Here is a 12602-nt window from a genome sequence, read left to right as displayed (position 1 = left end):
TCTAAAAAGAAAGAATGAGAGGGGCACAAAATAACAACCATCATATGTAAAATGCTGTTTCCAGCAGAAAGGAATCAGGTTACACAACCGAGAGAACTTCTTAAAAAATAGAGAAGCCCTGGTCTTGGAGCTTTTTAATAACTGTTTAGACAAATATTTGTCAGAAATTATGTAAAGATAACAGATCCTGCCTAGGCAGAAGAGGATGGACGATGTGTCACCATGAGGTCACCTTGAGCTCTGTGATTTTATGGAGGGTAGACAGAACAAGCCTGCAAAATACATCTCAGGCTAAATGTAGCCTGTCAAATGATTTAACTGGAAAAGGATCACTTGTTCACTTACATGAACATGCCTTGGAAAATCCCTACAACCACCTGCAACATTCACACAGCATACTGGGAAAAAAGCAGAATTCTGGAAAATGCTTAAAAGGGGAAATTTCTTTAAATAGTATGAATCTGAAGGGCTACAAAGGTATAACTGACATCCTACAGCTTTGAATACAGGCAAACTTCATCAGACGATGTCTGCAACAAATGATTTATTCGCTCTCAAATAAAATAGAATTAAAAATCAAACCAGAAAGAATTTGAACTTACTGCTTCACCAGTTTTTCCAAGGTTTCCTTGGTCTCCTTGTTCTCCCTGTTAAATGTAGAAAACAGATGATGTAGTTCACTAGAAAAGTAATTTCTTTCATATGTGTATATTAAAGTCCTCTCTTTTCCAAGAGTCTCTTTATTTTCTAAATTACATCTGCCAATTAAAACTTTAAAAGCTAAAATTAAGCAATCAAAAAAAATTGTCAGTGGCTAATTTTGACTTTGTAAAATGATGTCCTAAAGTATTCAGTATTTGCCTGCAAAAATAAAAACTGTCAATTAAGTGCTCACTAAACACATTAAGTCAACAAATACTATAAATTAATTACTCTATTTTTATTTAAATTTTCCTTTCAGCAAATTACCATCACTATTTCACTACTGCTTCAAAGGTAAATGTCGCCTGTGCACTGTATTGATAACTTTAATTTTGTTATGAAATATTAGGAGAATTGACATTTGAATGACATTTTAACAAATTTCTTCTTTTCCAAAATGGGATCTTGCAAGAAAGCAGAATCATCAGTATGATACACACTTATCTTCAATGGAAGCATGTGTACTCATATCCCTTCACTGTCACGGTACTGTAAATAGCAGTGTATAACTCTGCTCCAAATACCTTCTATTTCATACACAAAACCATCACTTACCTTTAAACCTTCTGGTCCAGGATCACCTACATAACCTTTCTGTCCTGGTTTTCCCTAATATAAGGATTAGAACAAAATATTGTAAATATTTTATTTCAAAAATATAATTTCATCCCAATGTATCTATGTATCAAAATAAGTGCATTAGTAATATTTAATACAAAAATTTGAAGCAAGTGTATTTAGAAATTTAAATCTGAAAATACACTGTTGAATATTTCATCAAATACTGGAACAGTAAGCAAAATTTGTATTAAGCCTTACAGCAGTTAACACTGAGTAAAAACTGTCAAAATCCAAGACTGAAACACATTTTAATTTCACTTTGAAAAGACATATTAAGGAGACAAAAAAAAAGCAAGGCCACGTTCTCTCCTAGTTAATTCCAGCAGAACAGGGACTCAACACTAACAGAATTTGATGCCTAGGCTTCAGGGACTGGTGTCATAACTGTTCTTCCTCAACCAGACAAAACCAGCTCAAATATCCTCTCCTCTTTATTCAGAAAATTGATGATTTTAAGCCTCATTTCTCTCCACTAGCATTTTGCTGCTGACAGAGCTTGCTGCTGTGATACTCTGGTGATAACACTGTTAGCTGGAAGAAACACAACATCAATCAGAGCAGGAGGCCACAAACTGACAGGATCTTTGAAGCACTTTACAACATTCATCCCTTCCTCTGTCATCACTCACACAAATTCACAAAGGCACAGAAAACCCTTAAGATTTCCCCCTTAATTTTCAATTAGATATTCATAATTATGTCTCCCTTTTAAGAGATTGTTTTCCCTCCCAGTATACTTTACTTCCTGTACAACATAAAACATGGCCTAACCATTTGGCTATCTGGACAGCACAGCCCAGCCTGGACAAACTTTCCCCATCTGCTCTGAGGAAAAGGCCCTAGTCCAGCAATATATAAAGCTCCAGGGGACTGGATCTGGCTCTTGAGCAAGTTGCTGATGAGATCGCTGTAGGCTGACAACTGGAGAAAGAAAATTAATTTAACATTTTAATGATTCATTATCAAAAAGATGCAGATTTGTGCTAAAAGGAAATTTTCAGCGGCTCTTCCAACAAACTGAATAATTGGAATCGCCAGAGTCCGTAATAAGAGCTTTCCATTCTGCATTGGCTGCCCTGAGAAAAGAGCAACTGAAGCAACAGATAATAAAAGGTTTCTTAAAAAGACATGGCATTTTTTCATTTGACTCTCTTCCTTCAGCTGCTCTGAGTCTGTCTTTCAGAGCACAATGTGTGTGTTAGTTCCTAGGCATCTGAGAAATTCTCTATATGGCTTAAAAGTACATTGTCTTAGCAGGTTCCATGATTTCTCACATTAAACCCCTTCTATCTCTATCATTCTCTCTGCCTACCTGAGTAATTTCATTTTGCCCAACAAGTTCCAGCTAATAAAGTCACTTTAGGAACTTTTTTTGTTTTTGCCAATGGACTAAAATATGGTACAGCCAGGAGTGCAGGGAGAAAAGACCATGAAGAGAGGTTCTGAGAGATCCAGATAAAGCAAATCGTGTCTTTCCACAGGGCTTAACAAAGAACAAGTGATGGGCTTCTGCACGTCACTACATGCTGTTTAACTACTTTGCTGTAAAGAAACTTAAGGTTTTTCTGTACAGCAAGACTGTAACATTAAAATGTTTTAAGTGAAATTCATTGAAAAAAACCCTAGTGGCCCCTATTAACTACCTTGATAATTTTAAGTCTTATGAGAACTGAATTGGAGTTACAGCTTGTAAAGGTTTATTGGCTGTCATTCCCCAGCTATGTACTAGCTGCAAAGGACATAGAACAGATGGAAGTTGATCAGAAAAGGGAACAAGTGGATTTAACTGGTAAAGCAATCTGAAGCACACGGATTTGGCTTTAAACAGAAATACGATACATTTACACATGGAGGAAAAGCCACTGGTTACACTAGGGATGGCTGATTTTCTGCTTGCAAACCCCTGAGAAAATTACTCTTCCAAGGTAGGGTAATCCCAAAGGAAACATCTGCTTCCTAAAATATTAACTGAAAGTTCTACCCTTCTCTCAGGAAACAGCAACCAACAGTACTTCCTTTCACCTCACAACTGGTAGGTACAGGTGTGTATATATTAATGTAAATATCTCCCACTATCACTTCATTTCGATCCCTCCATAAGCTTCCCACATGTCTTCAGCCCACAGGAAGGCACTTCTAGAAAATACTGCACTGGGGGTGTGGGGCAGATTTGAGAACATTTTCCACTATCATCAGAAGAAACTGCTCATCTTATGACATATAATTTCCAGCTTCTGCTTAACACATGTGTCTCAGAAAGGAATCTACTTGCAACAGTTCCTTTTTACTTTCTGGTTTAAAACAATCTCCACTCTTTTAAAGGCTTTTTCCTCTTCAGCAATGAAGATATGAAAAAATAAAATGCACCAATGCTTGCACTGACTGAGCTGAGCTACACTGACAGTTACAGTGTTAATATTTGGATAGCTTTTGAGAGCAAGGGTTAAGTGGGAGGAAACTGGATAAACACAGTCACATCTTCAGTATGTCTACTACTGTATTTTCACAGGACAATTAAGCAAATACCAAAAAATCGGGGTTTTTATGTAGGAGGATTAATTTAAGACAATGCAAGTATTTGACTTTGGAATAGAGTGGGTGGGAAGGCTTGGAAAGGAATGAATGAAACATCAAATGATGTGATCAGATTCAGCTAACACTTCTTCCAAAGTTGAAACAGACTGAGGTCTTTGGAACTGAGATATATCCTGAGTGAGCAGGGGAACATCCTCGGTTTTGTCTCCAGTTACTTTAGACACATGGAAATTATTTTTTGAGCTGGGACTGAGCACCTCTGCGTAGGTTCGTATTCACTTCTGGTCTAGTAGAGAATGATCTATTTTGATGGCAGCATTGGTCAGGTGGGTCCTGGGGTTTTTGGTCTCTTGCATGTTTTTTGAAGCATATGTTAGAAACAAGGGTAGGTGAGGGAGGAGGGAGAAAAATGAGGTGAACGTTTATGGCTGCCAGCTTGGCACATGCCTAAACCTGCACTAGGGATTGGATATTTTGACCTGAAATTGTAAAAGAGATGAGGATTCCAGAAGCACTAGAAACCTTCTCCATGACTGTTTCATAAGAATAATCAAAGGTTTACAATCTATCACCTACAGGGATACTTCACCTACTTCAGACAAGCCCTACAAAATTAAGGTAACAGTGGCTGAAAAGAGGACAAACCTATTTTGACTGCACCCACAGATAAGGTCTGTGAGGCAGGAAGCAAGGTTGTAGTGAGAAAAGCACAGGCAAGACTTTCAGATAGAACAGGTAGACATTAAAAAAAGGATCTGTAAACCAGGCAAACAACTGAAGCAGATTGACGAGGAGAATGAAGAATTCCCACTCCTGAAGGCTGCAAAACACAAGTTAAACACATCTGTCAGGTAAAGACAGAGCTGACAGCTGATGGTGTCTTGGGGCCATGCATGGCCAGACCACTCCTTCAGGTCCCTCTCAGAGAGTCCCCTCTGCCCCCATGGCTATTCAATTAGTGCAGTGACAATACGGTTTTGATAGGGTTTACTTTCAGATGTAACATTCACTTTTTAAAACTCCTTTCATGGAAAACAGAAGCAAAAGCTATGTAAATCAAATGAATGTCAAATTGCAACCAAGGAAGGGATAAACTGCATAATTTAAAAAGACAGATGTGTTCAGCACCTTATTGACTCAGTCCTGCTACACTATGTGAGATTTTATGTCATGGCTGTGACTCTCTCACTGACAGAATCACCCAGAGTTGTTACATGTGGGAGTGAAGCACCAAGGACAAGCAGAGATGAGAGCAGAGTTCAGAACAGCAGTGCAAACAAGCTGGCCTGGAGCTGTGGAACAGCTGGAGTCAAGAGCAGCCATAGAATCCAAGCAAGAGCCTGTGGGCCCCTGGACAGGGAGGAAAAACAGGCAGGGCTGCCCATCAAGCAAAATTCCCTTTTCCCCTATCTCTCATTTCAGGAGGGGATGTTAGCCAGCAAGCTACTAAAAAAATGTCTAGAGACAGCAACCCTGGGGCCCACTTCAGATGCACATACTCTTCTCTCAACAACTTGTTGTGAGAGAGAAACCAGAGAGCCGTAAGACATGCCAATGGTGTGCACATTTCCCACTGAGAGAAATAAAAACCTAAATAATTTAGGTCAAATTGACCCAAAATAGATTAAAAATATTTCAGCTTGCTAGGTTACACAAAAAATTTTCCTCTTGGGTCACTTTGACACCAGCTGATGGTGGCCTGTGCACGCCCGGTGACGTGGACGATGTGAAGGTAGGTGTCTCATTGCCCATGAGTCACCCACTGCAGCATCTTCTTTTCCAATTGCCACAGCACAACATGAGAGTTGCTGTCCAGCCACAAAGCCCTGCCCAAGGAGGAGATTCAAAGGACGATGCAGCCAAAATAAAAATTTCCATGAGGCTCTCGGCAGAAGCTCACACAGATTAAACTGAATATTGAACTGAGTTACAGAGTGTTTTGAAATTCTGTGTAACTTCTAGCACGTTTTCCTCAGCTGAAAAAAAAAAGAGGCTTCTGTGGGATGGTTTTGTGTTTGGTTTTTTGCAGGTTTTTTTTGGTGGCTTTTTTTGGTTTTTTTTGTTTTGGTATGAGTTTGTTTAACACCTAATCTATGTGGCAAGTAAGTATTTTAATATCATTTTTAACAGAAAGCAAATTCCCAGCTTTGACTAGCTAATGAATAGGAAAAATGACATAAGCATATATCCACTCTAAAAGCAGAGAACAGTGGAAAAGAATCTCAAATTCATGTAAGAAATGGGAAGTCATCCAGAATGAAAGCCAAGTCAGTGATTACCACACATAATCAAATCAAGTAAAGGCAGAAGATCAAATTGCATTCAATAAACTTACTGACACTCCTATAATCCTTAGTGCAGGTTAGTATCCAATTTAGCTTAGAAATTTTCTAAAAATAAGCTTCAAGTTCACTGAAATATTCTTAGACACTAGTGCATTTTTATAACTAACAAAAAAATTGGATGATAGTTTTAAACTTCTATTTCTTAAAACATGTCAGCATAAACAGCCTTGTGACATTCCAGCTTTACTGTTTTCAGTATCTATCCCCAGGTTTCTGGTAGATTTCTTAAAGCATACATCCTTTATATTTCTCCCTGTGAGCTGAGTAGGTTCTTCCCCAGTTTAAATATTTTGATATATCAGCTGGTTCAGTCCCTAGGTGGTTCAAGGCAGTTTCATCTGTCTCAGAGGAGCACTATATTTTGTGCACTATGGCAGTGATTTCCTTTCAAACCCTTTGCATGGAAAACCATTTCCCCTCCCAGCTCTGCTTTGAGCATGTCCTGAGGAAAAACACACATTCATTCAGGAGATGCCATTTTATCACGGTCACTTCTCACACTAAACTTACATTTCAAAGCAGTACTACTGAAAAATAGCCTACTCTAACAAAATTACTTATACTTACTCTTGGGCCGACTGTTCCAATAGGTCCAGCTGGTCCTACTTCTCCCTAAAAGAAATCAGGACTTCAATGATCTTGATGCCAAGTCTAGTTTTAAAAAAGAATATTTGCAGATAACTGTTTGTATTTATTTTATCATCCTAAATTTCATACATGTTTGTCTGAGTCCAAGTCTGATAGAAACACCTGGAAACAGACCATTTTGCCACTCTTAGCTTTTACTCACTCAATATCTGTCACTGAAGCCCATCATCTAGCTACTTAGAAGTCTAGAGGTCTACCTTCAGAATCACCAACTAAATTATTTCTAATGTTAATTATTTTTAGCCTACAAGACATGAGATTTTATTTTTATGATGATGAATTAAGAATACTTGATGAATCTGTAAGATGAAGAACTGCCCTTCTCCCCTTTCAGTTAATAGGGGCCTAAGTGTTTACTTAAGATTATCTAGGTCACTATAGTTAAATGGATATATGCTTTCTATCTCCATTGTGCTAACCCCCTTCCCTCCCATCTCCCCAGTTTACTAAAATAACCACATCCAGCTCTGGACATATTATCTGAGATTCCACTGAAATTAAAATAAACCACACATGGCACAACCCCATGAGGCTGCTAAAAACTTTTTGAAACACTTGCCAAAATGCAAAAAAAACCTTTAAAATTTTGCACAACACCATACACACCTAACCATTGTTGTCTAACCGTCTTAACCCCTTGCAACTTTGAAACGTAATCTCTTAATTGGATAATTTTTTCATCTTACCTCAACTCCTTTGGGGCCTTGTAGCCCTGGAGGCCCTCGGTCCCCCAGAGCTCCCTAAACATCCAAACAAACACAGTGAGAACTTACAACTGGCAATCATGTTGGTCTAGATTTTTCCTCTTACAAACCTGGATTAAAATCCAAAACTGAGGTAGCAGACTTAATTTTGTATCCCTGTTCATAGTATTTCCTTTAGTAAGCCAGGAAAAGATGCAGAAAACCAAGCATAGTACAAACTTCGGCACAGATTTAGCTGAAATATTATTCTTTTGATGTTGTGAGAAGAAAATAGGAAAATATTGGAACACAATAGAACAATTCCTCTCTTTTTAAAGAGATAAAGCACACTACCATATTAAGGTTAAAGCGTCATCAATGCACAGACCTTTTATTAAGGTAGTCTTTAGAATAACATGTGTTGACAACACTGCAATGGAAAGAAACCACAAAGTGCATTTAAACCACCAAAACTACTTGTGATTTTCAGCCCTTACTTTTCTATTAGGATTATAATGAGCTTCCCAGAGATAAAGCACCTTAACCTCTGCCAACTCAGAGTTTTCATGACTGCTCACACCAATATTTCCAAAACTTTGTAAAAAAGACTTTGCAGCTAGCAGTGTGTCAAAAACCTTGGGCACCCTAATTACAATGGGATAATTGGGAAAAGCACTTGACCTGGCATAGAACAAAAAAAAATGTGTAAACATATTATTGTTCTGGGAAACCTAAGCTTAACCATATCAGATAAAGCAACAAGAACAAAGAAACTGCCCTTTAGGAGAGATATGATTATCCTCTGAAGAAAGCAACGGTGGGAAAGTGTAAGCCTTATTAACTCTGTACTAATGAAGCTGAAGTCTAGATATTGGTCAAGGCACTGGTCCAGCAACATTTTACTCAGCAGGCAAAGTAAAATGGAAGAGAAAAATGGAACAGGCCATCTCAAAGTAGTGAGTTTCATCAACGAGGCCATCAGTCTGGGAAGGACTGGGGTGGAGTGTTGCCTGACATCCACCACAGAAGCGACAGGAGGGCTTTCAGCAGCACTACATAAGTAATATTTTTATATGGTTAGTAATGAAATTGTCTTGGCATAACAGTTGTTTTATTCTAACAGCGAAGCCCGTTAGGAGATAGGGCTTTCATTGCAGTGTAATGGCATTGTGGAAATAGCAGCAGCACTGCTACTGTACACATCCTTCCACTGCACTTAACTGGATCCAGAAACAAACTCCAGACTGTAAACTGAATATAAATGAAATTTCCATCTCCTCCTTGGGGTTTCAGGCAACAAACAGAAAATGAAGGTAGTTATTACACATATGCCAAAGCATCTGGAAAAAAATGGGAGTCAGCAAAGGGGGTATCCTGTATTTCACATCCATAACTTCGCAGTCGACCATCCCTTCCAGAAGAGGTGAAACTCCTAATGATCACTTTGTTAAAAGGTGTTATACAAACAAACGTAAGTTAACAGGGAAAGGAAGCTCTTAGCTACTTCCATGGTACAATACACACTGCTGGAAAAACTACAGCGGTAGTCAGCATATTCTGATCATCTTTTCCTTTCAGTTTTCTTGGTTAGAGAGCATAAATACTTGCAAAGAACAACACAAGAAACAAACAAAGTTATTTCAGAACTTCTAAAAAACATTCTCATTCCCTTTTTCTTAAAAATGTATGTTACGTTGTTTTTTTTAGTAAGCGGTGGATCAAGATCAAACACCTTCTAAAATATTGTTTCCAAGCTGAGTAATGTCCTGTAGACCAAATTACATAATAAATCATTTGAACATTGATTTAGAGAGGTCAGATTTGCTGATTATTGCACTAATTTGGGGAACATTCACAATCCAGGACTTCTACTGGCATTTAGAGACAGCTGATGACATTCAATAGAGCTTAAACTTCCAAGAGGTTGAGTTTATCTCACACCGACTGTTAAAAAATAAAGCTTACCCTGCTTTCTTGACTTTTAAAATAGATATTGCTTCTGAGGAAGCATAAACAAAAACATGAGGAAAATAGCAGCATAGTGAGAACAGTTTTCTAAAAATAAAAGCTGGAGGAAATTTTTTAGAGCTGCAGTCAACTCAAGGCAGCTGGGAATCCCAAAAGCCAAACATTTCCAGAGTTACACAGACCTTCTCCCTCAGTACTGGGAGCAGTGTAAGAGTTTTTCCAGTTTGGTAATCCTTCTTTTAAAATGTAAGCCACCAGCTCTCCCTGACTAGGGCAGGCTGTCTAAGCTTTTTGTCTCTAATACCAAATGTGCTGGAGAGCATGAATCTGGTTCAGCTATTCAGTAATTTCTCTATCAAAGAACATGGAGTCTCAAACTTTGTAGTCCACCTCCTAGCTCCTTTTTTTTTTCTGGAATCTGTGAAAAGGCAACAAATCAGTAACATATGTATTAAACATCAACAGAATTCTCGCAAAAGCTCGTCAGATATAATGTGCAACAACACAATCTCACTGAGGAAACTGAGCAACAAGGATTAGATCTGTTGCATCATTCATGTATAATCCCGGTTGATTAAATCTGAACTGCAGTTCAAGAATTGTTGTATTTCTCTTCCAATATTTTCCCTAGACCCAGTCTTTCATCCACACAGGGTTTTTTAGTAAACGCCCTGGTAACTCAGAAACACAAGAGCAACTGCCACTGCAATGGTCAGGCAAACTCGTTCATATAAAGCTGCTAACGTTATACGTACATGCATACAAACAAGTTAGCAAAGCAAAAAATCAGAATTGAAGGTGGACACCTGTCTCTAGAAATACATTTTAACTTCTCCTCAATTTGCCACATCAGATAAGTCGTTCTCAGCCTTCCTAGTAGATTGATGTCTATTTTGGTAAAAGGCTCTTGATACGGTTGAAAGAGAAGAGATACAGAAAATATTAGCTATGGCTTCAGCAACTGGGTTATTTGAGAGGTTCTTAAGAATGATCACCTTTGGCATGGAGGTATTGCTACAATCTCCTGGTACCAATTAGATTTTATCTTTAAACTATTTACTGCTCCCCATCCTACGTTTTCTTGAGTAGTTTGTTACAGAATTTCACAACTCTGTTGATAGAAAATGTTGTAATTTCCATGCCTGTTTACTCATAGACAACCTGTATGTTTTGTTCTTGGACAAATGCTGGTCTTGCACAGTTGAGTCCTGGAATAAAAATGCCCAGAACTGTACTAAGGAGATAAAGCCTTCTCATGCTTTGTGCAGTGGCATTAATGAGACATCTTGCTTCATGTGTTCTACAGTTTCACTTAATTTTTAACTGGATTACTGTGCTCCTATTTCAGAGAGATCTGGCAACGTCTTTGGTCTAAGTTTATAGTAGGATTTATTGTTTTAGTCCTTGTATGAATCAATCTGAAATAACTGAAGTGGAATGAATTAGCAAAAATTGCAGTCTTTTAGATAATCTAAAGATGCTCAACTTTGTTTCATATATGAATTTCATTCTGCCATACTTGTGCCTATTTACCACAGAAAATACAATGTAAGAATAGTCCCAAGGCTGATGATTGAGGAACTTCATTGGTATCTGCCTTTCAACAAGTAGTCAATCTTTATATATTATTCAATCATCTTCCTCTGGGTTAATTTCTGAGTCACCTGCACTTTTTGTGTTAGTCTCCACCATTTCCAATATTAAAAAAAATTCCTACATCTGCTTTTGTTCAAAGCTGCATTGAAAACTCTATCCACGTGAATTCTTGCCTAAGCTGGGTCTAAAATTTTAGCCTACTAAAGAGCAGAAGCTAAACTATTCTGGCACAGTTTTGTAGATAAATTTTATGCTTTATGGTTATAGATATTCTTTTATCCATAATTTAATCTGGCACATGAATTTTACACTTTTACCATATCTTCAACTACTATTTCTTTTAAAAGTTGTTAAAAGGTGGAACCTGAGTAATACAAAGATCTGCATACATTTGGTATGCATTTTATTTAAATACAGGTGAAACATTTGCTCCTTTCTAGCTACATAGCATTTTCTCACACTTATTTTGCCATTACAGGCTTCCACCTAACATGGTAATTACTCTCAGAACTGCGTGGACAGCATTAAGCATTCAAATAACTTCCTCATATAACTACCTGAGGCAAAGTACCTGCATTGTGTCAGTAAGCTTATCTTCTCATAATGCCAGTCTCCATCTCTCAGAGCCTTATCCTTGGAGATTTACACTATTTACTGTTATTTTTAATAGGTTTTCATATAATCTTACCTTAGGACCTTCAGGGCCATTTAATCCAGGTACACCAATATCTCCCGGAAAACCCTAAAGAAATCATACAGACAAATGATTTGCAGAGTAGGAATGTTTTCAATGTACTTGTTTTGATTTTGTTCATTCATTTAATAAACCTGAGTCACAGAAACAAGAAATAAATTTGTTCTACCATCCCAAAAAATGTCAAAATCCATTATGTTTCCTTGAAAGGACTTGGATAAGTGACAGATTTTAGGCAGCTTTCGTTAAACTCAATTTAGCAGATGTCAGCATGGATTTAATTTCTCTTAGGATAAGACGTTTTATCCGCTAAGCAATGTTTGAAATTAAACCATTGGACTGTTTTGGAGACACAAAAAAACACCACAAAGCAGCCAGCACCAGGTCCTGCACTTATGAATTCAACTATCTTTTTAGTAAAGTTTAGAGAGCAGCTGAAGCCTTTAATCCTTGGCCACACTTTAAGGACAAGATCACTGCAAGATTAAGAAGCCTTTTGCCTCCAAATCAGCAGGTGATAATCTAGGTCTAGCTGGCAGTAACTGAAGGTCACCAGCATGTAGCATTATTCAGAACAGGCCTTTGTGAAATAGTTTGTAGTATAGGTCAAGCTGTTAGTAAAGAAAAAGTAAATATGCACAGAAAAGGAATCAACTAAAATTATCAATGTGATCCACCTGGCCAGTAGGCATTGAGTTGGGACACCATGAGGATGCCTCTGCGTCAGAAGAATTCAGGTACAGCTAGATTGCTTTATAAGAAATGGATACATTTTAAGGAAAAAAAAATTATGCAGCTAACCCTTATGCA

General features: G+C 37.8%; 1 protein-coding gene across 1 annotated transcript in view; it reads right to left on the bottom strand.

Annotated features, from left to right (window-relative positions):
* COL24A1 (collagen type XXIV alpha 1 chain) overlaps positions 1-12602 on the bottom strand; it is a gene marked incomplete at both ends in the record, with an annotated part of 126011 nt that overhangs the window by 53176 nt on the left and 60233 nt on the right. The window contains 5 exons of the mRNA XM_082287615.1: positions 603-647; positions 1258-1311; positions 6771-6815; positions 7538-7591; positions 11787-11840. Of these exons, the coding sequence (XP_082143741.1) occupies positions 603-647; positions 1258-1311; positions 6771-6815; positions 7538-7591; positions 11787-11840 (252 nt within the window). The remainder of the gene's footprint in view (positions 1-602; positions 648-1257; positions 1312-6770; positions 6816-7537; positions 7592-11786; positions 11841-12602) is intronic.

Source organism: Coloeus monedula (genome assembly GCF_965178545.1).
Source record: "Coloeus monedula genome assembly, chromosome: 9".
NCBI lineage: Eukaryota > Metazoa > Chordata > Aves > Passeriformes > Corvidae > Coloeus > Coloeus monedula.
Note: the sequence above shows the minus strand (reverse complement) of the source record. Positions and strands in the feature narration are given on the sequence as shown.